Source organism: Heterobasidion irregulare (genome assembly GCF_000320585.1).
Source record: "Heterobasidion irregulare TC 32-1 unplaced genomic scaffold scaffold_01, whole genome shotgun sequence".
Taxonomy (NCBI): Eukaryota; Fungi; Basidiomycota; class Agaricomycetes; order Russulales; family Bondarzewiaceae; genus Heterobasidion; species Heterobasidion irregulare.
This window is the reverse complement of record NW_009258197.1, coordinates 1,392,837-1,418,988: the sequence shown is the minus strand read 5'-3', so window position 1 is coordinate 1,418,988 and position 26,152 is coordinate 1,392,837. Positions and strand designations below refer to the sequence as shown.

Genomic DNA, 26,152 nt, shown 5'->3' with positions numbered 1-26,152 from the left:
GCATCCGGCTTCTCTGGCACCTCCACAAAGCAGCCACCGCTCGCTATATACTTCCAATTCTCATCCATGGCAAGTCCGGTAAATCCTGGTAGATCAGCGCGTTGCCTCGTCCAAACCGAAGTAGAATAACGCCAAGATGGGTCCGCCCTCAATCGACGGCACGGAAAGCACGCTGTACAGGTCAGCAAGTCTTGGATCTCTTCAGCCCATCATTATGAACCTTTGAAGGTGGCCACCAGGCCATCAGGGACGCGACTTCTTTCTGACCGCGAGGCTGAGAGGGAGCTCGACATTCAACTCGGTTTACCAAAACAAGAGTGATTTGCTTATGTCATGGCCGCTTCGAGCAAATGTGCGGTCATGCGCGGCAAGACTGCGGCACATTCAACACGGCTTCCTCTTCCACCCGCTCTCGCGCGACAGTGCGCTCCCATCGCAAGGCACAGTTAAATTCACGAAACACACCTTCTCACCTTTCAGTGCCATGTCAAGCAGGCTCTTGACATTTCCCCCCGAGTTACTTCTGTATATCTGTCAGTCCAGTCCGGCACTACACATCCTTTCGCATAACTGACCTTGAACATCCCGTTTCGCCCAGTATCCTTCCTCGACATCCCCGACCTCGCCGCGATCGCGTGTGTCTCGGACTACCTTGCCCTTCTGGCTACAGACCCTATTCTGCAGCGCACCCGTCTGCTCGTTGTGGCTCCCTCTCGAGTTTCACACTCGCTCTTTGCCCTGGGAGTTCACGGGGACCCCCTCCGGCCAACCGTAGCCGATTTAGTGCACAGAGGTGTCATGAAAGGCCTCAACATCGAAAGCCGCTGGAGGCACGGCTTGTACTTCTATTCCTCGCTTGTGAGGATCTCGGTAACGCTTGACAACGCCTCCAACTGATAGCTCCTCCCCGATTGTAGTCCGTGATCAACTACGAAAGCTCTGTCCGCCTCTTGCGTCGCCGTGCTTCCAATGTATTATCATCGCACCTCCGCCGCCTCCCTAACACCCTGCAGACGTTAAAGGCTTCCCACGTCCTTCCCGACGTCGAGATGTCTTCCCCGACTGTTTCGCGCTCCCTTCTCCCTGTCATGCGCAAGCTCAAATGGAGTATCAGGCGTGACAGCCTGGCGAAAATGATCCGGAGCAAGAGCCATATGTATCTTACCGGTAAGGGAGACCAGAGCCCCGGTGGGATTGCCAGATGGATTGAGGATCGCACTCCAATCCTGGCAGGAGAATGTGAGAGAGTAAGGCTCGCCGTTTGTCCAGCAGTGAAGAAGATGGTTGACTTGTTTGAGCATATGGGGGAAGACAATTGAACCCAGTACCTCCCCTCTGCTATTGAGAGTAAATTGCACCTTGTATATGTATATGTACTCATACCTTTTTTCTACGGATTTGTTTGTTGACAGAGCTCTACTTAGACTCACCGGCCTATTGTTGACTGCACGATAAAAGAGGTAAGGAGCACATGTTATGACATATAGTAGTACAAAAGTCGAGTACAAGAGGAGAAATGAGGAGCTTAAGCACCGAAACCGTAGAGGGTGCGCCCAGAACGCTTCAAAGCATATACCACATCGAGGGCAGTTACGGTTTTGCTATATAAATGTTTCGCATCAATTGCTACAAGATTACAGTGATCTTATTCCCTGAACGTACCGCTTAGCATGCTCGGTGTATGTGACAGAGTCACGAATGACATTCTCGAGGAAGATCTTGAGGACGCCACGGGTCTCTTCGTAGATAAGACCTGAGATACGCTTGACACCGCCACGACGGGCGAGACGACGGATAGCCTAGTGGCATGTAAATGGAGATGAGTGGTGCGTCGAGGTTGGCAGGTGGAGACAGCGGGGCGTACGGGCTTTGTGATACCCTGAATGTTGTCGCGAAGGATCTTACGATGACGCTTACCACCCTTGCCGAGTCCCTGTAGCGAGATACTCAGTCAAACAAGCTCTGACATGACGCGAGATCAAAGTTCTATACCTTTCCACCCTTACCGCGTCCAGACATGATACAGATACAAAGGAAAAACTAAAGTTATAAGGATGGCTGTGTAGAGGGGGGCGTCGTAGGCGAGGCGCTCGAGTTAGTGATGGTGAAGAACAGGAATACGCGTTCCGGGCAATCAACGCGCGTTTTGTCCACGATTGGTGTGGCAGTCACGTGAACAATCAACATGCACCCACAGCGTCGTGCGTCAGCGTTGTCGGTCACCACATTTCGACACTCTCAGTCTGCTTCACTTTTGATAGCTTGCGATACCATATTGAATCTCAATGTCCCTCACCCACGTCACCACGCTCTCACAGCTGAACGGAATCCTGTCAAAGTCTAATGATAAGCTGTCGGTGAGCCTTGAGTGCGGTATCTCAGCCGGCGAGATGATGACTGTGGTGGGCAGGTCATAGATTTTCACGCTTCATGGTGCGTTTCTCACCTGCAGCCGTTTCATATGAGTATTGAGGACCTTGAAAACAGGTGCAGCCCGTGTCATGCGATCGCGCCGACTTTTGAAGCACTCTCTAAGAAGTACACGAATGTGAATTTCTTGAAGTGTGACGTCGATGCTGCGAGGGACGTTGCAAGTCAGTACAGCGTAAGTGCCATGTAAGTACAAGATTTCGTGTAATGCAATCACACACTGTATATCTCAAAGCTAATCCGACGTGTCGAAGGCCAACTTTTGTATTCTTGAAGGGGACCACAAAGGTTGATCAAGTCCGAGGTGCCGACAAGAAGTGAGTGGGTTGAAGGGAAATTCAGTGTTTTCTTCTAATCTCTCATTTCACCTTCAGCGGCATCGAGCGAGCTCTCGAGAAACACTCCTCCGGTGGATCGCCGGCAGCATTTTCTGGCAAGGGTCATACACTTGCAGGCTCCTCATCTGCTCCCAAGCGAGATATCGCAGCTGCCGCTGCTATTCCTTCGTTTACTAATCTGGATCCGCAGGTGAAAACACTACTGTTTCTAGTCGGGGCATATGTATTGTTCTGGTATTTGAGCTAAACGCCGATTATGGTGTCTATGTTTATCGTTTCGTTGTGTTGTATATTATGACCCTTTGGGTTCCTGCACCTGTCCGAACAATCTATCGTCGTCTATATTCCTGTTGTTTGGGAACCTTCGGAAGATGCCCCCGTGAACAAGGGCAGCAGGGTGGTCACGTGGAACAGGCGCGTGGATTTGCTGCAAGTGAAGCGACACCACGGCTCCTTTCATGTTCTCTACGACCTCTTCCATCTGATACCGACGACTTCCAATTTTCATTCAACCATTCAAGCGCGCCGCCCCATTTTTGAACACTCTGAGGACACCGCCCCACCGTAACTGCCGGTGACGGCCATATGTCGACCACTAAAGAAGTGCCCTCTCATAGCCAGCCACAACCGCGTATTCCAGAAAAATATCTCGATGCTCCAACACAGAGACTCTATGTATTAAGCTTTGGGCTCCTTATTCAGGTGTGCTTGCGTTCTTACTCGCGATTGATTGTTCCTCCGACGCGCCACAGCGTTCTGGCATTGCACTTCTTCACTATCCATTGTACTCACAAGTTCGTCTACAGGCCATCAAAATATTCGACTTTTTGCAGTATCTATTCGCATCAGATACTACCAGCATTTCCCGCTATGGCCAAAAATGGCTCCTCGTAGACCTGCTATATTGCATTGGCCTCGGGCAACTTCGAATACCACGGCTCAACTACGCAACGACTGTGATTGTTCTCCAGGTCCTATCTTTGTGGTTGTTGGATGGGCTATTATTTGGCGGGATCCGTTTACATCTTTTTGGAGGGTCTGGCTCAGCAGACCTGTCTGGTACGCAGTAGCACTTCTCTTGCGACTATTCTGCTGATGTTCTACAGGTCATGATATTGCTACTACTAGCACATTCAGCATCTTGTCTATTCTGACTCTGGGCCTGCTGACCGGTGAGAGCTACGCGGGAAAGGATGCACATTTGCTGGGTCAGCACACGGTCCGCATGTCACCCATCAGTACTGCACACCTGAATCCTTTCGGCCAAACGTTTTGCCTTGCTACATCCTCGGGCAGTGTTCTCATACCTATCCTGCTGAACAACACGAGTCCTCATGAGGTTCATTTCTCGATCACCCCACTCGGCTACGTCGAAGGCTCCGGCGACAGAATTCAACCGAAAACTTCCTACGCTAAGGACTTGAAGGCTATAGAGAATGCACGCATCGAAGCGCTACACCTGGCCAAAGGGGCCTCAAAGCGGGACGAGGATGATTATGACTACGACGAATATGACGACGAGGACGAAGAGGCTCAGCGGGATCCTCATGCGGCGAAAATGCAGAAAACGCAGTCACTGGCACACATTCGCATCTCGCAGCCCGGGACGGTGCGTTTAACGGACGTCACTGATAGCTCCCGCGTGGGTGCGCGCATTGTTTATCCCTCGGAGGTCACCATTGCGCCGTGCCCCCGTGCGCAGTTTGTTGACGGCGATGCAATCACTCGTGGTGACAACGTCCGTTGTGCTGCGCCGGGACTGGGAAGCGTGGGAGGACGAGAAAGGGATGTTGAGCTAGGTTTGAGCATATATGGTGTTCCGCCATTAAGCTTGAAGTGGTTCAAGGATATCAATGGCAAACGGGAATACTTCACAGTGGAAGGCATCCAAGAAGGGCATGCCACCCAAACCGATGGAATTCACTCATCTTATGCCGCGGCTCAAGATGTTCATGTTCCTCTGACTGTCTCTGCTGACGCCCTCGGAACGCACACCTATGCTCTTGAATCAGTGATGGATGGCCTGGGGAATGTGGCATACATGAGCCATTCTGTGCTCACCAAGGATAGTAATAGCTCTATTTCCACAGATGCCAACACGAAGAACACTAGAACGCTACACGTCCTACGTCGACCGACCGTCTCATTTAAGGGATGCGGTCCCGGGAAGCCTGCATCCCAGCGCATCGGATCGGAGGTGCCACTGATTGTCTCTACGAATGAGGCCGACCCTCTAGATGGCCCATGGGATATCACCCTCAAGTATCAAGCCTCGCCGCTCGCAGACGAAACTGGGAAGGCCGCTAACAAGCGATTCAAACCTTGGAAGAAGAACTTGGCGACGCCCAGGGATAAACGGGAGCTGATTGTCAAAGCAAACACCCCTGGCCAATATACGATTGTCGACGTCAAGGGCAAGTACTGCGAGGGAGATGTTCTCAGCCCGGAAACGTGCACTGTCATTGAGCTTCCCCTACCCACTGCTGAAATTGAGTGGCGACGCATACACGAATGGTCAGTTAATATACGCATGGTATCGCTATCTCTCTAACCCTGTTTCCAGCTCTGGTGATACTGGAGTAGCTGCATCACTTGTTCTCCACGGTACACCACCGTTTCAAGTCAATTACCGTATGCAACGTGACAAGGAGCCTCCCCGCGAGCTCGTTCAAACTTTCTCCGGCTCGCGAGGCGAAATGACGCTTCAACCTCCTCAAAGTGGACATTACATTTATTCGTTCACCCATCTCAGCGATGCCAATTATCAGAAGGTGGAATTAAAGGGGCCTAGCATCGATCAAAATGTACATCCTTTGGCGACAGCCCGCTTCGTGCAAACCGGAATACCTGGTCGGGATAAGCAGACTATCAACAGCTGTTCAGGCGATGTGGTCGATGTTGATGTGAACCTCCAAGTACGCCTGGACTTGTGATCCGCGATGAGTCTGGTACTCAAAATTTCTCAGGGCACAGGTCCGTGGAACCTGGAAGTCCAGCTAGTTGGGCCGAAGGGATCTGAGATCCTCGCGTTCACTGGAATCGAAACCGCCCGGAAAACCTTAGAATTACCCATTCCAAAAGCTATCAACCGGGATGGCGGAACGTTTGAAATTGATCTTGGTGCGTGGTCAGATTCTTGGTAGATCTTCCACAAATTCGCTCACTGATTCCTGTTACTAGTAAGCATCGAAGACTCCTACGGATGCAAACGACCTTTGTCAGTCCCTGGAGTGTCGGTGAATGTGAGACGCATCAAGGTGAGAGAAGAATGTTGGTATTTTTTGATGGTGACTGACAGGAGGGCATGGCCAAACAGCCCACAGCTCGATTCTATGGCAAAGAAGGCCAACGCCAAGTCACAACTCTCGAAAATGAACAAGCCAACTTACCGCTCAGGTTGACGGGTGATGGGGTGAGGAATGGTCTCTGACTTACGACAGCTTGAGTTAACCCTTTCCATAGCCATGGCGCATCAAATACCGAACCCTTGAGAACCCTGACCACGTCCAATACGCGACACTCCGAACGCCGAATGACCATCTTGTCGTCAACGAAAAGGGCCTGTATGAAATAATGAGCGTAAGTATTTGATGCGTCTTGTAGCTGGTCAGGACTCATGAGAGACCTTTCATATAGGTCACAGATACACAATGCCCCGGCAATGTATTTGCCGATGGATCCACATATCGAGTTGATTGGGTGCCCAGGCCATCTGCCCAGCTCTCAAAGGATACGAACGCGGCCTACGAAGCATTCAACGGCTCTTTCATTTTGCCGCCAATCTGCGAAAGTCAAGGCGGTCATGTTGATCTTGATCTTACCGGTCAGTGTCTCCTACCATGTTTCCTGATCAAGTCTCATGAATTCTACCGTTCAGGACGTCCGCCCTTCCAGATCATGTACAACATTGCTCGGACAAGCGAATCAGGTGGTACAAGACTGGTCGACCAGCCAATCTTCAATAGCATTCAATCGCGGACCAGATTCCAGCTTCACACCTCAGAACCTGGGCGTATCTTCTACGAAGTCAAGCAAGTAGGCGATGCTGCTTATCCATTATCCAAGCACAAGGGGGTCGTCATCCCCCGGTTCCATAGGCCCCTCTTTGAACAAGAAGTACTCATGCGTCCTTCTGCTCGGTTCAAAAGCCCGGATCGGTTGTCGTATTGTCTGCACGACACTCTTACTCCTAGGGACAAGTCAAGCTCAGATGGGTTGATCTTATTAGAAGGCACGCCACCGTTCGAGCTGAAAGTCTCTGTCCGTAACTTGGCCGCGGGCGAAACACACACGGAGACCATCGAGTTGGAGAAAACAACATGGAAGTTGAATTTGCCATCATATGCATTCAAGTCTGTCGGCAAGCATTACGTTACTATCGAATCGGTGCGAGATGCATCGCACTGTGAGCAGACCGTTCCGGATCCGCACGAAAGATCAATATGGGTGGATGTAGCCGAATCCGCTGCCATCGTACCGTTTGATCGCAGAGAACATTTCTGCGTAGGGGATGTCGCCCAATTCCAGCTTGAGGGCATTCCTCCATGGACCATTGGGTACGTTGTGGGTTGAGGCAATTAAACGCTTGCTTTATATGCTGATCATGCCTTACCAGGTACCGCCTGAATGGCAAGTCTTACACACAAGAAGCGAAGGTATCGCCATTCGCACTGGCCCAACAACAGCCAGGGGAATTCAGAATCGCGTCCATCGCTCATCAACAAAAAATGTGCAAGTCCATTGTGACCGACCTTGGTTATACCGTCCACTCGCTACCGTCGGCGCAGGTTGGGCATGGGAAGAGGGTGTTCCAGGATATCCATGAAGGTAGAGTGCAATCTGTGTCATTGATCATCTGGATTACGCGTATTGAATGGGTTGTGATGCAGGCGATCAGGCCGAAATTACCTTCACTTTGGTCGGAGAGCCGCCATTCACCTTCACGTATCAGCGTGCGGAAGTCAGCTTGAAAAAAGGCGGCAAACCTGGCAAGGTCCTCGAAACCCATACCGTCTCGGGCGTCACTACGAAAGAATATTCAATTTTCTCTGCCATGGAAGGTATGCACTCTCAAGAACACGGCTCTTTCACTTCTGACGTCTTTTGCGCCCAGGCACATGGACAGTAACGTTCATCTCAGACCGTTACTGTCGATACCCACCCGCCGCTCCAGACGGAAGCATGGAGAAGCACTAGAGGCAGATACGTTTGAGGACGACGACTGATGACACATGTAGCTATAGAATCTGGGATACCAGGCATGCACTAATTCGAGATTCACGAACGACATCGGCGACCGGAGTGTTCTTTCGTTGAACAATGCTCAAAGATACCAAAACTTCTCTTTTTGTTGATTCACATTGCTACATACGAGCCCAACGTCTCTCCCTGATTTAGCTAGACTTGAGCAGAAGAGATGTAGAACCATTTGGAGACTGAAAGTCTATTAGAAACAATGACTTCCGTGTCATGATGAGACAAAAACTCACTGGAGGGGTCGATGGGCGCGGGGGGCTTCCTAGAGTCAGCAGGAAGGCTGGTGTAGGATGGGTCGGAGGTCTTGACAAACCCGACAGAGCCCTCGACAGCGACGTTGCGACTGGAGAGAGCATTTAGCGTAGATAGAGGCATGGTGAAGAGGTAAAACCCACGTCGAGAGATCGTAGGTCGACGTCTTGGCGGGGCTCTCGCCAGAGATGAGACGGCGCCAGGCCTCGTGGCACTCGTGGATGATCTCCGTGGCGTACTTCTTGTTCTTAGCCTCGCCAGAGAAGGCGAACTGGTTCTCGGGCTTGCCATCGGGGATCTTGTAAATGCTATGGATATGGTATCACCCAAGTCAACTATCCTGTGGACGCGCGTAAATTGAATGAGACGAACCGGAACCACTCGTTGGTCGCGCGAACGAGGCCAGGGAGATGCCTCTCGACATCCTCGATGTCGTTCAGTTTGGAAGCGAGAGGATCCTGAACGTCCACGACGAGGACTTTCCAGTCGGTCTCGCCTTCATCAAGGAGGGCCATGATGCCGAGGACCTTGACCTGCTTGACCTGACCGACATAGCCGACCTGCTCGCCAATCTCGCAGACATCGAGGGGGTCGTTGTCACCCTTGGCCTTGGTCTCTGCATGCGACTGGGTAGGGTCTTCCCAAGTCTGTATCGCCGATACTAATCAGTCAATCAGTCAAGCGAGATACCGACAGAAAGTGGACGAACCTGGGGGAAAGCACCGTAGTTCCAGATGTAGCCGTGGTGGGGGAAGCAGTTGCGGACAAAGCGCAAGCGCCCTTTCTTGATGTCCTGTTTGATGGGGTTGAATGCCTCCTCCTTGGAAATCTCCATCTTTGCGTTCGTCCAACGGGGCACCTCGACGATCATGTTGAGGATGCCGTTGTTCTGGTCGGCAAAGAGTGGGATGTCGTGGAAAGGCGACACCACATTCCCGTTTTGCTCGATGTAGACACGGTGGTCTGATGAGCGAGATCAACGTCGTGTATACGTATGAGAGCGATGGCGAGGCATACCAAGGGTGTTGGGAGCGCCGATGAGGCGTGGGGTGTATTCTATGAGGCTCAAAGTTAGGAAGAAATTCTAGAGGATTTGCATAGGGGACGCACGAGCAGCCATGGTGGGCGTAGTGGAGAGAAGACGAGCTTGAAGGGCAAGACGGGACAGCGCCTTGGACATGACTTTGGGTCCTCCAAAGGGGTCCAAATCATCACCATCCGTCGATAATCGCAGATTCGCTTAGATACCCTCTCGATTTCGTCGGAATTTCGCGCTTTTTGCGATTTTGTCAGGATCCCGATTATCTCCCCCATCGTTCCCCGGAACATTTGGAATTTGTACAGTCGTACACCTACTACAATATGATACTACGAATACAGAGAGCAAGCACATAATCACGTCGAAACCCTCAAGTTCTCTCAATGTCATCAGAAGAACAGATCGCCCAACAACAAACCACCGGCCATACCCCCGAGAAGCGGCAAGGCAAGACTGTTACTACCCATCCCATAACCATAGCCTCCGCGGTTCGAATATGCAGAGTACGGATTACCAGCTGGAGGTCCGTATCGTGTGGATCCAAACGACGTGGACCCAAACATCGAGGGCCCCAATATGGAGGGCCCCAGCATAGAGGGCCCTGCGAATGACTGGTTGTAGGTCGACCGGCCGGGATACTGATGCAATTGACTGAACTGGTGGTACGCCTCTTGTTGCCGTCGGAGCTCCTCTTGCTCCCGCTTTCGACGCACTTCCTTTAGCTAATAGATGATATATCAAAATGATGTAGACGAATGCGCAGTAGGAGACCCCTTACTTTGGCCATTTCCCGATTATATTGCTCCCTCTCCTCTTTAGTTCCTATCGCCTTGTCCTTCATCTTCCCGAAGAAGTTCCTCTTCTTATTTTCCTTTGGGGTCCTTGAACCACCCTCGTCGACGAGCATATCCGGGCTGGTGAGGCCGCTATACGAGTGCCTTCGTGGATTGGATGGTTTATCATCCGGCGATGCATGATGGTCCATTACACTCCCGATCTTCTCCTTCACATCTGGATGTTCAGAGAGATATTGCTCATCTTCATAGGGATGAATCCAGATAGAACGGGGCGGGTCCGCTTTGGTATCCACCTAGTACAAAACGGTCGATCAGTATTAAGATGATCAAGCGCCGAACTGTGCTCGCGCACATAAAATGGGTGGCCAGTTCGAGGGTCGACTTCTCTAATCCAGCCATAGGGCAGAGGGATTTCGTCCGTGGTCATGATGTGTGAGAGAAAGCGGGAAGTAGAATGAAAATGCCATGAGGATTTATATACCTCCGGCCTGAACCAGTTTAGGTTTGAATGCGTCATCGCCTCCAGCGTCCGCGTACCACATCTGTCCCATAGCATTCCTTGGTTAGGGGTCGAATATGTGCACAGCGTCCACGCTTAATTCCGATGATATAGCTAGATCCGATAAGCACTCTGGAACATGAACCGCTCATGATCCTGACAGTGGCATATTATATTGCCCAGTGACACCCGCCTCTGCGCCTTCCACGCACAAAATCTATATGTCACTTCACCGCCTTCCGCTGTCGACCAAGGCTGCGCGATTGCAGGCAATGCTCTGACACAGCAGTCCGAAATTCAAAATGAGTTGCCGTGCTCACCTGAACGTCTTATGATTTGATGCGCAGCTGGTTCGGCTGACTCCTCGAAGACTCCTTGGATACTCAGAGGTGCTCAATCGCCCAAAGACCCAAGAAATATGGGTTTAGTTGGATTATGCACAGAACGAATACGCGCTTCCATATATAGTACCCCGCTCTCGAAACGCTTCACCTACTACTCGGCCTGAGTCACTGAAAGCATAACGTTGGCATAGGCAGAACTTAGCTCCTATAGAATTGGTGAACGCCGGTTAATTTGTCGAGATCGAGGAGAACTTGACTCACTTCAATCCCCAATTCCCGCACCATGCGATGGGACGGCTATAAATACCGGCAAATACAGAAGATGATACTTGTACATCCACGAATGGGTATTGTACAAGTGATTTAGATCCATGACCTGGTATGTGAGCATGTGGATGAAGTCGAAGTGCCAGATTCTTGTGAAATATCATGAGGAGATGGAAATGTGAGGTGAGATTGCTTCATGTGCGTAGAGAATGAATCATCTCCTGGATCTTGTCCGCTTTTTGATCGAGCGGCATCTAGGCATATAGTCAGCAAAGTGCTGTACGGTTGGTCCACAAACCACGTCACACACACCTTGAGGAAAGCATTCATCTTCTGCTTTCGAACAAGATTAGCAGATTGAGGCTGAGTGAACTTCCGAGCCACCGACGGTACATTCGAGTTGCCTATTGGATGTCTGGCACCGATCTCGTCTGAGCCACCTTGAACATTGTAGCCGCCTTGCTTGTCCCAGGATGTCCTCTTTCCCTTGCGTTTCCGTTTCGGTCCCGCCTGGACCCACCCATCTTCCGGAAGCTGCCACTGCTCTACCTCATCCTTGACCCCTCCGCCCCAACCCCAATTATTGTTCCAACTGACTGACCCCCACCCCTCACTTAGACCCTTCTCGTACTCCTCCCGCTTCTTATCGAGCTCATCCAGAAAAACCTGCATGTTCTCGACCTCCTCTCCTCTTTCCGCAGCCATCACACCCTTGAGCCAGAATAATATGCGTTCGGGGCACTGGTCGACCCACTGCTGCTTCTCTCGCACCTTCATTTCGGAGTAGAAATCTTGGAGCCTGACATCACCCCAGGTGGTATTCGGAGGCCCCCAAGGATCGTGGGCGGCTGCTTTCGCTTGGTGTGCAGCAGTTTGTTCATGCTCCACTGCCTGCCTCAGACTCATGATCTCGACATTACCGTCCTGGAGGAAGCCTGTTGAACATCGTAGACATCTCCAGTGGTCCAGTTCTGGAACCGAGTCGAAATCTAAGAGGGCATCAGAGTGCTGTCATAACAAAAGCCAGCATGCAACGCACTATCAGGGAATTGTAATTGAAGAACCTGGGAATCCATTTGTCCAGGAATACGGTCGCAGGCGTTGAATATGACGAGGGTTGCACTAGACGTATAGGCAGAATGTAGAGCGATGTTGATTATGGTAAGAGAAATAGTGTTCACTTCTGCGGACTACGAGGAAAGAAGTCCGCAGAGCTGTGGGATGCGCTACATAAAGAGAACTGCCCTCTGACTCTTTAGCCGAAGCCGCAATTGTGGGCAGTTGCCACGTGATCCTCGGTAAAAACAGAAATTCAAGTCCAGTCACGAAACTGGGCTTTTGTCATGTATCCGTCAAGAAAGCGGTGCAAAAGTCGTGTAAAAGTCGTGTGCAATTTTAGAAGTTTATGACTTTTGCATGACTTTTTGCGCCACGTTCTTGACGGATACATGACAAAAGCCCAGTTTCGTGACTGGACATGACGTTCACTTGACTTCCGTTTTTACTGAGCGTGATCACACATCCTCCATTATCAACAGCTACATTGTACCTAAGTACGACAATATGTCCAAAACTTATAAATATTCCGGCAGTAGACTGTTCATGAAGGCCCGGGGAGTGGGTCCGTCCACGTCCCATTTGGCCATAGAGTCGCAGGCATCGTATAATCCCCCACTGCCCCAGAATCTGTAAACTGCCAACGGATGCACCCGTTAGCTCAAAAGCACAAGGAAGGTCAAGGATACTTCTTACGGCTATCCGGAAGAAATGGGGTATGCCGAGTTGTAAGCTTGCTAAGGAGTAGTTCAAAGCGACCCCAACATAACGCTCCACGTCATCTACGAGGAGCGAGAAACCATCCCAGCCTTCGCCACTTGGCAGAGCCGACCAAAAGATGGTCTGGTTTTGCAAAGACATCGATGCGTTGAAGGTGGATGAGTTGGTGGCAAACGATGGAAGATCGGTGCCCAAAGGCGCATCTCGTATAAGCTTTCAGGACGAGCTCGTTAAGAGATGAATGTGATCTTTATTGTCGCATATGCTTACCTGCGCCGCGGTTTGTAGAATGGAGTCGAAGCCCCAAGCAGCTGCGCCATTGAGAAACATTCCTAATAAAAATCCCTGATATAGGGCAGATAATCTGGTGGGGAATGCCGTTCCGGGCATCAAGACCATCGCCAAAAAGTAGTGATGAATCCGAAGATTCAATGTCGGGAGTAAGGCCAGCACGAGTGTCACAAGTCCGCCAAGGATGTACCAGCCAAGATAGTACGGCAACCAGCCGGTCTTTCGTATGACGCGTACTTGATTGATGACGATTACAAGTAAAACAACGATGATGATGATCAAAGCTATCAAACCGCCTGGTTGTGCTTTGATGTCAGCAGCAGTCAAGCGGTCAATGGGAATCTTGTCCGTGGTCAGATTGGTGAGTACCGTGACCCAATACGGCCCAAGGAACCAAACCGCGCCCTCTAGAGGCATCTTGGTCGCGAATACAGGCAAAACAAAGCGGATCGCTAAGCGCCAGAGTGCATAACAGATGAATAGTGTGGGAAGGAATGTGCCAAACCCGTCAGCGAGATCGGGCGGGTTGCTGCGAGGTTGCGAAAATAGTGTGATGTGCCAGTAACCGATGCAGACCAAGCACCAGAAAAGAATGATAGGCTTTGGTCGCAAGGCCATAAATAGGATCGTGGTGACGATGACATTCATAACGAGCGCTTCGTTGCGCATGTCGGAGCAGTGCGCAAATGGAGGGGATTCTGAGAAACGATAGGACAGTGGGAATACCGAAGGAAAGCCGATGGAGCTCAAGCCGTTGGCCGTGCGAGGTAAGAAATTTGTGTAGCTTCCGACGAGGTTGACGGTACCACAGCCTCCCCTAGAATTGCTGATCAAGCCGCTGTTTGTCTGTAGATGTGAGCAGCGGACCAGGACTCATAAGGAACGGAGCCGTGCGTACGCTTGTAGAGCTGCAGCGCAGATAAAACTGTCCCCTCGATACGTCTCATCGTCATCACCGCCTCCAACGATCAGGGGCTTGAAAACGATCTGTTCGTTGCCTACCGTCCTAGGGTTTTGTAGGACGACAGGAGCGCACTGCGCCGGACACCGAAAATTGAAAGTTGAATTTTCGAACGGGGCACAGGACGATCCATCTAATCCACATCCATTGTTGGCTGCCCAGTATGTGGATGTGCATGAGATGAAAGAGTCTGCCGGTGTTTGGAAAGACTGTGCGCGGGAGAAGAATGCCATGCCGATGATCCAGGCTGCTCCCAAAATAAGTAGAATCCATGGGGAGGTGAGCGGGTGTGTCGCGCGGATTAGATGAGTCTCGAGAGGGAGACTCAGCACCTGTCCATGGCGTCTTATGCTGAATTGAAGCCATGGCTTGGACTCTGTGATCGGTCTCACAAACAGTGTGAATTGAGCAGAAGTTATATTACGAACCTGGCAGCTCGACCTTCGGCCTAGGGCCTCGCACATAATGAGCGATGCGAGAGTACTTCTGGTACAAGCTAGGATGTCTGATAGCAAAGCTTTTCTCCAGACGAGTGTACCAGGGTAGCCGTGGCTGCGTGGCACACTCTGTGTTCGGGATTCCCAGAATGAATTCTTGCTCTGCCGGTGATTTAGTAGATTGACGCCCGGATGAAAGATGGTCGGAGTGCCTTTGAAGTGTGCTGGAGCTCATATTGGCCTCCATCGTGGTGAATTAGCAGGTTTCTAGGTCTGAGCACATGACACGATGAGCGAGAACTTAGGAGAGTCGCGGCATTGGTCAGGCCGCAACCAGACGATCCCGGATCCAAAGATGCCGAGGGTTTAGAAGCACAAATCAGACCCGTTTTGGAACTTATCTGGGGACTTTTCTCGAGAAGAAAACTTGACATCGGTCAAGCAAATCGGACGCGTATAGGCGAAGCACAAAGAAGCGACAGAAGGACGTCCAAGAACAAGCACGTTTACATATCCACAATTGGAATACACATTACAAGTTACAGCTCGCGACGTTCAATCTTAATCTTAGTGGCATGTTCTCAAGCAGGCCCATCTGTTATGGTTGTGAGTGTAGTCAAGACGTACAGAGGACAGATACGCACTGTAATCATACACCAATCGTGCTTGGATGTTTTCACCTCCAGGGCCTATGAACCTGATGTGCCTGACATACCGCCGCTCTCCGTTGACTTCCTCGAACCCCCAGATCTGGCGGAGGCACCACCGTGTTGGTCAGATTCGACAATTCGATAAAGACCGGGCCAGACATATGCTCACCTGTTCAGCTGTCCACGATGTCCCGCTCTTGGGAGTATCGCTCTCTACATACGAGTTGACGGCGCCATGCTCCGTGGTATCTGGTAACCAACCGACCCTCAAAAACTCGTGTTCGATGTCTTCCACCCTTATTCTTCTCGACCGACCGACGACAAACCCAAATATATGATCTTCATGCTCTCTAGCTTCCCAATTGAGGACGCGGATCTCCGTGGTGCCTTTGATACCTCCGGTAATGGTTTGGTCGATGTCGATGTGCTCGACACCGGCGTCGTCTTTGTAATGTTTCACGGAGAGTGTGAGCGTAGCGATTCCGATCGCTTTGCGTGTGAACCAGCTAACGCCCTGCAGTCTGAGGATCTCATCGGTAGAGTCACTCAACGACTTGTTCTGCGAGTTCATCAATACCCGTCTATTGATCTGACTGTGTTTCTGAAGATACATACCATGACATATTGGCCGCTTAGGTCGAGAGTCGTCAAAGAGGATGGGGCAGCCATTGGTGTTCCGAGTAGTGATGTCAAGACTCAACGTTCGAGCGTGCGTCTATTTTATAGTGGCTTCCTTGAGATGGCATCTGGTGGCATGCGAAGCTCCATTCAAGAATCACATGAATAGACGAAATCTTGACTAAAGTGGTACTAGGTGGCAGATAATGCGGAGTGCGGGAGAATGCAGGGTCAGCTGCCTAAATTCACTATCCAACACCGTCATCAGAGCGTTCATAACTAAGACCTGAGTCCACATGCAAGAGACACTGTGTATACCGACATCCGGAGGCATTTGAGATGCAAGAAAGTGCCATCAGGGCCGACGCCTGAAAGCGCTCGTACTTAGTGCTGTACACGCTCGTACGGAAGGCTGACGCCAGCCAATGAATTCGCTTTTGATAAAAGAGACACACGAGACTGACCGCCAAGGCCTGGGTCGACGCGCCCGTCAATGTATCATGGTAGACGATTGGATATGTTGCCATATAGTGGTGTATCTGCGTATAGTGTTCTACGCATTATATAGATTGGTTTTTCAGGGCCAATAGTACAATTCTGTGACATACCTTCATTCTGCTTTCGGTTGAAAGATCGAGAGAACCTTCCACACAGCATCCTTCCCTCTCTCCCATGCCTGTGGACCCCGACTCTCATCGCCACCAAATTCGACCATGATCCCATTCTTCGACCACTCCAACCAAATCTGAATACTGCCTGAGGAAGGACCAGCTCCACCACCCTTCCTGTCCGGCTCACCAAGCATAACAAGAAAATCCTTACCCGTGGTATTGGGTTCAATCGAGATGGAAGACGGGAGTGGTGTTCCGTCTTTACTTTCTGGGGATACCGCGAGAGTGATGGGTGATATGGGGTAGGTGGTATATGCAGGAGCGGTCGCCGATTTGTTGCGATTGTCCGAGCTATCGTCGGGGGAATCAGGTTTTTGGGGCATATTGTAGATGTCAATTCCATCTAAAACTAGGTTTTCTTCATTCAGTTGATTTCTGGACAGTCCTGACTTGGGCTTGTAGCCGTTGATCGGTGTGAAGAGTAAGCTGAGTCCAAGAGCATGATAGTTGAAGTACACTGCGTCGGGATACGATTTGACTTCAGGAACAAGGGCAGAAGTGGATGCAGAAGCAGACGAGATTTCTGTCAGGTAATTCGAAAGCTGAGAAGAAGCGGGGGACGAGCCCAGTAGGTGCTTGATGGTGGACATCGTTGAAGCAGCTGAGGGACCCCGAGAGATCGCGATCGAAGTGACGTATCTGACCACGCGCATGTTTTCCGACGCCGTACTCTGCAGCGTTGGGCCGTCTCTCCTGAGCACAAGGGTCGACAGCCAGGATGGCAGACCGCCCAGATGCTGTTAAACTGAGGCCAAGACAGAATCAGACCGCTCCATCAAGTCTGCTGTCACAATTCTCGTCATTCGTATGGAGAATCCTCTCATTCCCGTTCGAACGCGCCTTTGGACTTGCCATTCGCACAGTTCGACCCATTACCCCACAGCTCATTCCTCTAGCAATATGTCTACTCCTCGTTCCCTTCCTCATCCTGCTATCAGGTCTATCTGGGGTATACGTATGGCGTTCTGTTGCGGTTGGTTGGGAGGTCCCATTGTACCTGCAATATGGGTGATGCCCCTCTTATAATATCGGTCTGCTATGTGCTAAATAGCTGCCCAAATCATAGGGATGGACTCCCACCGTATGCTGAAGTATCGTTGCCCACATTGAGTGCCGTTCAACCATACGACTTCACACTTCGCCTCGATGTTCCGGCGATAGAGTCGAATTTCCATCTTGGAAATTTCATGAGCACGTTAACTTTGTCTACGACTTCAAACAAGACAATAGTCACAACCCGACGACCTGTGAGTCGTATCTTGTGTGTATGGCGGGAAGCTGATGATCGCATAGTCCATGATCCTTCCTCCGACGTCATCCTGGATACCTTTCGTCTCCTCGAAGAGGAGGACCGTTGCGATCGAAGTCCAGTTTTTGAAGTCGTATGTCACTGGCCACAGCCATGTCGTGGCCAGGGTTGAAATTGGGAGGCAAGACAGCTGGAGGAGTCTTGGCTCAGGAGAGGGTCGCGAATTGAGTGTTTTGTCAGCATCGGTATCCGGGACAGTGCGACATAAAGGCATCCGGTGCGTTGTTTGAAATCCTATCTTGACATGCTTTTGATTAACGATGTGAAATGTAGCGGCCTGATATCTCGGTATCCTTTCATGTTCGGGAACATCGCAGCAGCGACATTCCTGCTCTGCTCCTTGGCCGTGTTGGCAGCATGTCTTCTCCCTTCACTCAGGTGGGACTACGATGGAGTCGAGTCGGAGCGTGTCTCGAACATCAAGCAAGAGCCAGGATGGCGCGTCAAGAAGAAGAGATCCTCGAGAAGGAGCAAAAGTTTGGGACGTAGTCGTGATGTAAGCCCATCAACCACTTGATTTTCAGTCCAAAGAGCTCACACTCTAGTGACATGCTCTACCGTCTCCCTCCATAGGATGATACTTCTGCTCCGATTGGCGAAGAGGGTACCTCTGCAACACCGCTTCGCCGTCGCCGCTCTCGCTTGCAACGAGATTCGGGCTCGGACTGATATTTTTTTGTCGGTTTCTTCCCTCTATATGCATCATAGTGTGGAAGATTGTGTTGACCTGTGATCCTCTCTAAGTTAGATGTATACGGCCAAGTGTTGCGGTCCCATCATTTGTAATGTTTTTGTACAGGTATGCAATACAGCGTCAGTCGTATAAAGTAGCTCTTTCAGTTCGAGGACGCGCGACTCTCAAGTCACAACGCCTGCAAGTGGCCCCCTTGCTGAGGGATACATACCGGGTCAACCCGGCTCGAGTCAATGCGACTGTTTGAAGGGCTCCGGCAGCCTGGACCGAAACCGATCGATAACGCCGTGGCGGCGCCCGGAAGTGGTATGTCTAGGACAATGCTTGTGGCCATGGACAAAGCAACGATTCCCAAGATTCAGAGGCCGCCACCATCAGTCGCGTCGTGATCGCGTGGACATGGATGTGGCTTTGGCTGTGGCTTTCACCAATGTGGCAGTCTCTTTTGTCCTTGTCCGTTATAAGGCCAGATACCGACGGGTCTTCGGGTCATTGACCTCCCCTCTGTCTCAATCCCCTTAGCACAGCACATTTCTCTTTTATCCTTGTGACATGGTGTCTCATCGTACTCGAAAGCAAGGCGCAGGGACTCGGACCGCTGCCGTGGCCACCTCGAAAGCCAAAGCTAAGGCTTCCGTCCGCAAGGACGCACAGAAAGGCATACCCATTCGTGGCGCTCCGCTCGAAATATTACGTGCATCCTTTGCACTAAATCAACATCCTTCTGTTGATCAAAAGGCTGCAATCTGCCGAGAGTTTGAAATGTACGTCGCAAGCTTAATCATGACACTACTTATCCACCTGACAGACTATATCCAGGAAGAAGACGAAGCTCGATACTTGGTTCGTGAATGAGAGACAGAAAGTCAAAAAAGCGTCACCGGGAGAGGACAACGTCTATCTAGCTGCGTTGGAGGCGACGGTCGTCGAAATGTTGGCCAAGATGACCCAGGAGAAGATCCAGACTGAACATAGAGTGTTACGAAGCACACAAGCACGCACTCTCGCAGCGCAACAGTCTGTTCCTTCCATGCCACTGCGGGAGAATTACGGGCACCCTTTACCCCCAAGAGCGGTCCTCGTGAGCGAATGTCCTCGAGCCATATGCGTGTTGCCGAAGGATATCAACATGCCGATGAGAGAGGAGGCCGCAAATCTCCTCTTGTACTTATCGAGATCTGGTAAATTCAATCTAGCTGGGGCTTAAGAGGACGAGTAGTCTAGCTTGCTATTCGCATTTTTGTCATTTGTTTTGGTGTCCCGTATTTCGTAGTTTATCGCCCTTGTTTTCGTGTTCTCGAGTTTCCTTCTTTTGTATCTGTATCAGCTTTCGTTTTCTCGCTTGCTCATGATATCCTACACTCACGCTTTTGTCGTTGACTAATATGTTCTGTCGTTTCTGAACATGATTTGTTGGAGCCATTCCGTTTACCGTCGCATATTTGAAACAACTGCATTCAGTCTCCGCGAGCTCCTTCCCCGCTTCCCCACTTCCGGCTGTTAGTTATCCGTTACCGGCCCTCCACAGCATACTTATACCTCCTCGTCCCCATAATCTATTCCTCAACTCAACGACGCTCATTGTTGGCCCGATATGAGCGAGTTCGACGCAGTAAAACTATTTGGAGTTCAGGGAAAGGTCGCTCTAGTGACCGGTGGGAGCAGGGGCATTGGCAAGATGGTACGTTCTCCACTTTCTGCACAAGGCAGTGGCAGTGTACCTGTGTCTGACTCCTGGGAAGTTCCTTGGTCACTGACATTCCCTGTGAGCAGATCGCTACTGGGTTTGTTAAGAACGGTGTCAAAGTGTACATCAGCTCTCGCTCCGTCAAAGACTGCAATGGCACGGCAGACGAGCTGAACGCCCTCGGCCCAGGGCAGTGCATTCCCATTCCGGCGGATATGCAGAAGCTCTCCGAGGTCGAGCGTCTTGTGAGCGAAATCTCAAAGCGGGAGAAGGCGCTTCACATCCTCGTCAACAATGCAGGAGCCGTGTGGGGTGCGGGCATCGACGAGTACCCGGTGCGCGCCTCGTTGCTAGAGATATAGTCTCGTTCTTCAGCATCCTTGATGCTCACCATCATATCAGGATGACAGCTTTACCAAGGTCATGACGCTCAATCTGCAGCGTGTATTCACGCTCACGCAGAAGTGCTTACCGCTCCTCCGGGCTGCCGCCCAGCAAGGTGGAAAGGTAGATGGCTCATACAAGGATCCCGCGCGTATAATCAATGTGAGTCTCCTCCTTACTATACTTCGCCTATCGTATAACTGACAGGGTCCTGTTGATAGATCGGCTCTGTAGAAGGACTTGGGGTTCCAAACCACGAGACCTACGCGTACTCCTCTTCGAAAGCAGCTCTGCACCATCTTAGCCGTCATTTTGCTGGCCGACTGGGCGTTGAGGGCATCACCAGCAATACGATCGCATGCGGTCCATTTGAGACGAAGAGTATGTACTATGTTGACTCGCTCCCACTCGGATCATAACGAATTTCTCTCCGCAGTGATGGCCCATACTCTCGCTACTTTGAAAGACATCATCTTAGACTCGGTCCCGCTCTATCGAATTGGAACACCAGAAGACATAGCAGGGACGACCCTGTTCCTCTCCAGTCGCGCAGGCGCTTTCGTGAATGGCGCCACCATCACACTTGATGGGGGTTCGGAGGTGAAGATGCCCTCCATCTCCAGACTCTGATATCGTGCTTTTATCCGGATGATTTGCTAGTGTCGATGGTTAGAGTATCTATACAACCACATATATATATATATACATCCGAAAAAACGACTGAAAGCTGGCATTAGATGTCCGCAGAACAATAGTAACCTAAGACCCAAGGTATCGGTGGACTGAAGTGCGTTATGTTGATGTCTCTGAGACGGGGACATCGACCACACTTGTCTTAGCAGTATTCGCCGGCGTCGTTGCCTGCTTTGCTTCACCCTTCACCCCGGCTGTCTCCACTTTGATTTGTGGCGAGTCTTGAGTGTCTGCTGCACCTTTCCTTTCCTCTGCCTGGACGCTCTCCTTCTCTGCCTTACCTGTTCCCTTCTTCTTATCCTTCACAGTCATCTCGCTCAAGCCCTGAACCAGATCTCCGGCATCATCACCTTCTAATCCCAAATCTTGCACCAGCTTCAGGAGATCATCGTGTGTGACCTTGAGGCCCTGCAACCCGTACCCGACGAGCTCCTGGCCGACATCGAATTCGGCCTCGTCTCGCTTGCGCACATCTGCAGCAGACGTCTTGGTACGCAGCGGTGACGGCGAAGGGCTGGCATTGAATGCGGCCCTGTGCTCGGGCTTTGCCATCTGGGAGGGAGATGATGCGCCGGGTACGCCGATAGGCTGTTCACGAAGCAAAGGACGATCTTCTTCAACGGCGGGATTATAAGGCTCATTCAGACGGAGAAAGGTGGCCAGCTCGTCATATTCGACGGCTTCCTCGCTAGAGGAAAGATGCCACATGAGCTCGAAGGATCCCCGAGCGAAGGATGAAGTGAGACACACAAGTCGGTGAACGTCTGATAAAGAGGGTCAGTGAGGGACATGAAACGCGGCCATGGTTACAGGGACGTACGCCAGGGAACTTTCCTCCGACAAGGATTCCCGGCAACTGCTGTTTGTCTGTGAAGTGACCGAAGGATCCGCCGATGCATTGAGTGGCAGTCGGCCATAATTACACTTGTCTGCTCACCTAAAGGCGCCTTTCGCTTCCAGAGCCGTTTGGCATCTTCGTCCGACGCCAGGTCATACGAGATGAACGGGATCTTCTTGACTTGAAGGATGCGGAGAATGTACTCTGCTCATCATTGGCAGTTGAGCGACGACAACAGGTTCCCAGTCATTCATAGCGACGAACACTGCAAGAGGGCATCAGGTTTACCTTGACGTTGCCGGAGTGCTGGCTGAGAGGCTATGGTAGTGAGGAACAACTGGATGGGAGGAGACGGCATTGCAAGGCAGCTGAACGTTGGTGACAAGAGCAGTTGCCTTTTATAGCAGCTGCAACGAGGCCGCTTCAGCGTACGCGATCATTCCGCCGATTCGATGACTCTGAACGTGCTGGTCGTATGCCTCGGCAATATCTGCCGCTCCCCCATCGGGGAGGCAGTCCTGAGAAACGTCGCGTCCGAGCGCGGCATCGACATCACCGTCGATAGCGCGGGCACAGCAGGGTATCATGTCGGTGAGGAGCCTGACGAGCGGTATGTCTTACTTTGAATCCTTCCCGATCTCATGCCGACGCGCCGTTCCAGTTCAACAGCGACGTGTAAGAAGGTGAGCGTTGTACAACAGTGGGGAATGCGTATCATCGGGACAATTGGCATGCTTATATCGACCGAAATCTATTGTCATCCAGTTTGGCGTCCCCATCTCGCACGAGGCGCGTCAGGTCCAGCCGGAGGACTATCGAAAGTTCACGCACATCCTTGCGGCTGACGAGAACAACCTGCGCAATCTCCTGCGCGATAAGCCAGGCTACGCCACCGCTGAAGTCAAGCTCTGGGGCTCGTATTTAGACGGCAAACGCATCGATGATCCTTACTACGGCAACATCGTGAGTCCCGGCTTTCGCTCAGCCATACTAGCGGCCAGACACATGATAATCCGCCCCGTTCACGCAGAAAAACTTCGAAGCCGTCTTTCATCAGTGTGAGAGGCTATCCAATGCATTCCTCGATGAGGTCGTCGGTAAACAAGGCGAAAGCAACAAGGCTGCCAACCTGTAGATTATGGGCGCTAACGCCAATATACCTGATATTGTATGCTACTCAAGTCGGCCAAGCATACAGGACCGAAATGGTGCTCCATGTTCCATCCTAAAACGAGCCCGGTTATTGTACAAGATGCTCATACTTCCGACGGATGCATTCCGATCAGTGATGCGTTGGCATGTTCACAGATGCTTTCGTTGCGATAGCGTCTTCCGACTTCCAGAGGCTGGTCGTGGTCTGTTCCACACAAGTCAGATGGTATGCGCAAGCGAGCTTGGCCTAGAGAACGTACCTTCTTCTGAGTATAAAACTCGAAGGCACTACGAAAAAATGATTCAACAGGATCTCCAAAGAGAGCGTCAATGAAACACACCTCTTTCCGTAGAAACCGAGGTCACCCAAGACGCTACCCTGTACGTTCAGATCCGATTAAAAAATTGCTCGTGTGCGTATAATTATGAGCATCGCTACGTACCTTGTTCCCGCTCCAAGAGAACATAGGGAGCGGCACGGGTATTGGAACGTTGATGCCGATTTGTCCGACGTTGACGTCGTGCTCAAACTTCCGAGCAGTCGCGCCTGACTGCGTGAAGATAGCTGTGCCGTTCCCGTAGCGGTTGGCATTGATCAGCTCGACGGCCTCGTCAAGGGTGTTCGCCTTGAGAACTACCAGAACTGGGCCAAAGATCTCTTCGCTGCAGTTGAATCAGAATCGCTGTATCAGCATGATTAGGATAACTCACTTGTAGCACCTCATTCCAACGCCTGCCTCGATGATCGTTGGGCCTATGAAGTTGCCATGCTCATAGCCATGTACTTTGATGTCGCGGCCGTCAAGATAGATATTGCCGCCTTCTTCCTCTGCGGAGCCGATCAACCCAAGGATCCTCTGTTTTGCGGCAGGTGAGATCACAGGTCCACTGAGGGCATCATCTCAACTCGGAGAATCGTCTCACTCGGTAAAGGTACTCACAGATCAGCTTCTTTCTCGAAACCGCCGTTAACCTTTAGTTTCTGAGCAAGTTGCGATAGATCCGGTAGCCATGTCTGGGCGTCACCGACAAGAACGGCAACAGAGATGGCCATGCATCGTTGACCGGCAGCTATTCGTCAGACGATATTGAGCATTCAAGGTCCGAGACATGTAGTGACCCTGTACCTCCGAAAGCAGCACCGACAATAGCATTCAATGCATGGTTCTTGTTAGCTGAATGTACCCGGACAAGACAATGAGATCTCTGAAGAAACTAAATATTGCGAACATACCATCAGGCATGATGACGGCGTGATTCTTTGCACCCATGTTAGCTTGCACGCGTTTCCCATTCTGCGTGCCCCTGAAAATCATCAGACTTAGCACATTCTGATATTGGTGTATTAGCGCGCGCATACCGATCGTAAATGTGCTTCCCCGCGCGGTCACCGCCCACAAAACTGATAGCGCGAATGGCAGGATGGTCACAGATGGCGTTCACGGTCGGCACAGTGCCGTGAACGACATTCACGACGCCGGGAGGGAGGCCTGCACGCTCGCAGAGTTCCGCGATGATCATGGCAGCTCCGGGATCGCGCTCCGAGGGCTTCAAAATAAGCGTGTTGCCTGTCACTGTGGCCATGGGGATGGACCATAACGGGATCATCCTGCCAGCTGGTGTTTTAGGTCTGACGGGTGCTGATTGAGGAGGCAGAAGTGCTCACGCAGGGAAGTTAAATGGAGCTATGCTGCAATAGAGAGTCAAGGTACGGGAAATTGTAGATGAATGCAGGTCGGGCTCACGATGCAGTAACGCCCAATGGGACTTTGCGCACTTCAGTGTCCATGTCTTTACTGACTGAATTCGAATTTCAGCTGAGTTATGGCGACAAGATGCTGAGTATCTCAACGAGGCGGCTCTCACCTTCAATCTTCTCACCGAGGAGCAACGAAGGTGCGCTAGTAGCATGCTCTACTACCTGAAGACCTCGAAGTATGTCGCCATGAGCATCTGATACCAAACAGGTTTGTGAGCGTACTAAACACGACACTGATACTATACCGCTCTACCTGGCAACGTTTTCCCCTGCTCGAGAACGATGCTGGAGGCAAGAGCGTCCGCATTTTCACGAATAAGACGCTGCAATCTACCCGGCTGTCAGCGACAAACTTTGCCGGGCGGGAGGAAGACGCGGCGCACTCCAGCACGAATCTCTGACGAGTGAGCACACTGGTGTTGCTCCACGTCTTAAATGCACGAGAGGCGGCATCGACTGCTTGCTCGAATTCGGCATGTGTTGTCTCGGGAACACGGGTGAGTAATGTTTGGGTTGACTGACGTGACGGGTCAAACAGATGCTCCGAAGGGGGGCAGATGAGAAGCGAGCGATACGAACCGGATCTAGGACGTCAATCCACTTTGTAGCCTTACTTTCGACAAACTCTCCTCCGATGAAATTCTTCGTGTTGTGGCCGGCGGCACTTGTTCCCTTCCACTCCTTCGAGATCTGTTCGGCCTTTGGACGAGCAGCAGCGCTGAGGCCGCTCAGAGGAGCCCGCGATGCTGCGGTTGCATAAGAGCGAAGGTGCGCTGTTCGCAGATGGGATAACCGAGACGACGACATGAGAAAGCGAACGAGCGAAGGTGCAAGGGAGTGCTCACGTTCTAAAGACTAACCGTTAAATACGGCGTCGGGTACCCCACGGGGTGCCGGCATCGCGGCGCGAGGGAAGAGGATTGCCGGGTGGCGCGCCTCAACTCGGACTACTGTGGGAATCCATCGTGACGATGCTCACCACGAGCCTGAGAAGGCCCTCGGGGCGAGCG

General features: G+C 51.4%; 15 protein-coding genes across 15 annotated transcripts; 6 read left to right on the top strand and 9 right to left on the bottom strand.

Annotated features, from left to right (window-relative positions):
* Nucleotides 1-484: 484 nt before the first annotated feature.
* HETIRDRAFT_306621 (uncharacterized protein) lies at nt 485-1,319 on the top strand (the record flags this gene model as incomplete). The annotated part of the gene is made up of 3 exons (XM_009542625.1): nt 485-533; nt 599-858; nt 918-1,319. 3 exons carry the CDS (start codon nt 485-487, stop codon nt 1,317-1,319), a joined length of 711 nt encoding a protein of 236 aa, XP_009540920.1.
* A 143-nt stretch (nt 1,320-1,462) lies between these two features.
* HETIRDRAFT_406793 (uncharacterized protein) lies at nt 1,463-2,123 on the bottom strand. Its single transcript, XM_009542624.1, has 4 exons — nt 1,993-2,123; nt 1,865-1,933; nt 1,663-1,799; nt 1,463-1,601 (listed from the first exon to the last, which is right to left on the bottom strand). Exons 1-4 carry the CDS (start codon nt 2,017-2,019, stop codon nt 1,526-1,528), a joined length of 309 nt encoding a protein of 102 aa, XP_009540919.1. The 5' UTR covers nt 2,020-2,123; the 3' UTR covers nt 1,463-1,525.
* A 94-nt stretch (nt 2,124-2,217) lies between these two features.
* Nucleotides 2,218-3,114, top strand: HETIRDRAFT_145259 (thioredoxin). The gene is made up of 5 exons (XM_009542623.1): nt 2,218-2,357; nt 2,411-2,433; nt 2,488-2,616; nt 2,685-2,747; nt 2,805-3,114. Exons 1-5 carry the CDS (start codon nt 2,286-2,288, stop codon nt 3,013-3,015), a joined length of 498 nt encoding a protein of 165 aa, XP_009540918.1. The 5' UTR covers nt 2,218-2,285; the 3' UTR covers nt 3,016-3,114.
* A 239-nt stretch (nt 3,115-3,353) lies between these two features.
* HETIRDRAFT_468717 (uncharacterized protein) lies at nt 3,354-8,194 on the top strand (the record flags this gene model as incomplete). Its single annotated transcript, XM_009542622.1, has 13 exons — nt 3,354-3,470; nt 3,575-3,827; nt 3,875-5,282; nt 5,332-5,683; nt 5,735-5,888; nt 5,949-6,025; nt 6,085-6,180; nt 6,231-6,347; nt 6,405-6,591; nt 6,646-7,324; nt 7,384-7,595; nt 7,658-7,828; nt 7,882-8,194. 13 exons carry the CDS (start codon nt 3,354-3,356, stop codon nt 7,962-7,964), a joined length of 3,906 nt encoding a protein of 1,301 aa, XP_009540917.1. The 3' UTR covers nt 7,965-8,194.
* On the bottom strand, nt 8,166-9,396 carry HETIRDRAFT_406788 (uncharacterized protein; the record flags this gene model as incomplete). Its single annotated transcript, XM_009542621.1, has 7 exons — nt 8,166-8,203; nt 8,258-8,367; nt 8,420-8,584; nt 8,649-8,923; nt 8,986-9,239; nt 9,294-9,332; nt 9,387-9,396. 7 exons carry the CDS (start codon nt 9,394-9,396, stop codon nt 8,166-8,168), a joined length of 891 nt encoding a protein of 296 aa, XP_009540916.1.
* A 198-nt stretch (nt 9,397-9,594) lies between these two features.
* Nucleotides 9,595-10,542, bottom strand: HETIRDRAFT_406787 (uncharacterized protein; the record flags this gene model as incomplete). Its single annotated transcript, XM_009542620.1, has 3 exons — nt 9,595-10,037; nt 10,094-10,405; nt 10,465-10,542. 3 exons carry the CDS (start codon nt 10,537-10,539, stop codon nt 9,705-9,707), a joined length of 720 nt encoding a protein of 239 aa, XP_009540915.1. The 3' UTR covers nt 9,595-9,704.
* Nucleotides 10,376-12,441, bottom strand: HETIRDRAFT_406786 (uncharacterized protein). The gene is made up of 4 exons (XM_009542619.1): nt 12,262-12,441; nt 11,535-12,211; nt 11,217-11,476; nt 10,376-11,160 (listed from the first exon to the last, which is right to left on the bottom strand). Exons 1-3 carry the CDS (start codon nt 12,296-12,298, stop codon nt 11,417-11,419), a joined length of 774 nt encoding a protein of 257 aa, XP_009540914.1. The 5' UTR covers nt 12,299-12,441; the 3' UTR covers nt 10,376-11,160; nt 11,217-11,416.
* A 306-nt stretch (nt 12,442-12,747) lies between these two features.
* HETIRDRAFT_30759 (uncharacterized protein) lies at nt 12,748-14,715 on the bottom strand. Its single transcript, XM_009541990.1, has 5 exons — nt 14,679-14,715; nt 14,188-14,626; nt 13,269-14,127; nt 12,975-13,211; nt 12,748-12,915 (listed from the first exon to the last, which is right to left on the bottom strand). The coding sequence occupies exons 2-5, from the start codon at nt 14,481-14,483 to the stop codon at nt 12,823-12,825; spliced, it is 1,485 nt and encodes a 494-aa protein (XP_009540285.1). The 5' UTR covers nt 14,484-14,626; nt 14,679-14,715; the 3' UTR covers nt 12,748-12,822.
* A 553-nt stretch (nt 14,716-15,268) lies between these two features.
* Nucleotides 15,269-16,006, bottom strand: HETIRDRAFT_166472 (uncharacterized protein; the record flags this gene model as incomplete). Its single annotated transcript, XM_009542618.1, has 4 exons — nt 15,269-15,282; nt 15,332-15,437; nt 15,507-15,896; nt 15,953-16,006. The coding sequence occupies 4 exons, from the start codon at nt 16,004-16,006 to the stop codon at nt 15,269-15,271; spliced, it is 564 nt and encodes a 187-aa protein (XP_009540913.1).
* A 559-nt stretch (nt 16,007-16,565) lies between these two features.
* Nucleotides 16,566-17,216, bottom strand: HETIRDRAFT_447578 (uncharacterized protein; the record flags this gene model as incomplete). Its single annotated transcript, XM_009542617.1, has 1 exon — nt 16,566-17,216. The coding sequence occupies one exon, from the start codon at nt 17,214-17,216 to the stop codon at nt 16,566-16,568; it is 651 nt and encodes a 216-aa protein (XP_009540912.1).
* Nucleotides 17,217-17,479: 263 nt separating this feature from the next.
* Nucleotides 17,480-18,305, top strand: HETIRDRAFT_240515 (uncharacterized protein; the record flags this gene model as incomplete). The annotated part of the gene is made up of 4 exons (XM_009542616.1): nt 17,480-17,634; nt 17,693-17,873; nt 17,920-18,152; nt 18,209-18,305. Coding segments are annotated over 4 exons (666 nt in total), but the record flags the coding sequence as incomplete, so codon positions are not given.
* A 1,909-nt stretch (nt 18,306-20,214) lies between these two features.
* HETIRDRAFT_30755 (uncharacterized protein) lies at nt 20,215-21,411 on the top strand. The gene is made up of 5 exons (XM_009541989.1): nt 20,215-20,310; nt 20,403-20,651; nt 20,719-20,862; nt 20,922-21,081; nt 21,137-21,411. The coding sequence occupies exons 1-5, from the start codon at nt 20,224-20,226 to the stop codon at nt 21,328-21,330; spliced, it is 834 nt and encodes a 277-aa protein (XP_009540284.1). The 5' UTR covers nt 20,215-20,223; the 3' UTR covers nt 21,331-21,411.
* A 277-nt stretch (nt 21,412-21,688) lies between these two features.
* Nucleotides 21,689-22,589, bottom strand: HETIRDRAFT_114260 (uncharacterized protein; the record flags this gene model as incomplete). The annotated part of the gene is made up of 6 exons (XM_009542615.1): nt 21,689-21,717; nt 21,744-22,081; nt 22,144-22,157; nt 22,214-22,260; nt 22,331-22,435; nt 22,520-22,589. 6 exons carry the CDS (start codon nt 22,587-22,589, stop codon nt 21,689-21,691), a joined length of 603 nt encoding a protein of 200 aa, XP_009540910.1.
* Nucleotides 22,590-22,677: 88 nt separating this feature from the next.
* On the top strand, nt 22,678-23,333 carry HETIRDRAFT_30753 (phosphotyrosine protein phosphatase; the record flags this gene model as incomplete). The annotated part of the gene is made up of 4 exons (XM_009541988.1): nt 22,678-22,841; nt 22,893-22,914; nt 22,997-23,194; nt 23,262-23,333. Coding segments are annotated over exons 1-4 (450 nt in total), but the record flags the coding sequence as incomplete, so codon positions are not given.
* A 180-nt stretch (nt 23,334-23,513) lies between these two features.
* Nucleotides 23,514-25,949, bottom strand: HETIRDRAFT_305451 (uncharacterized protein; the record flags this gene model as incomplete). Its single annotated transcript, XM_009542614.1, has 15 exons — nt 23,514-23,588; nt 23,644-23,671; nt 23,725-23,762; nt 23,827-24,046; nt 24,095-24,271; nt 24,325-24,454; nt 24,511-24,558; nt 24,618-24,688; nt 24,744-24,992; nt 25,050-25,073; nt 25,129-25,183; nt 25,250-25,336; nt 25,396-25,472; nt 25,526-25,659; nt 25,722-25,949. The coding sequence occupies 15 exons, from the start codon at nt 25,947-25,949 to the stop codon at nt 23,514-23,516; spliced, it is 1,641 nt and encodes a 546-aa protein (XP_009540909.1).
* Nucleotides 25,950-26,152: the final 203 nt, after the last annotated feature.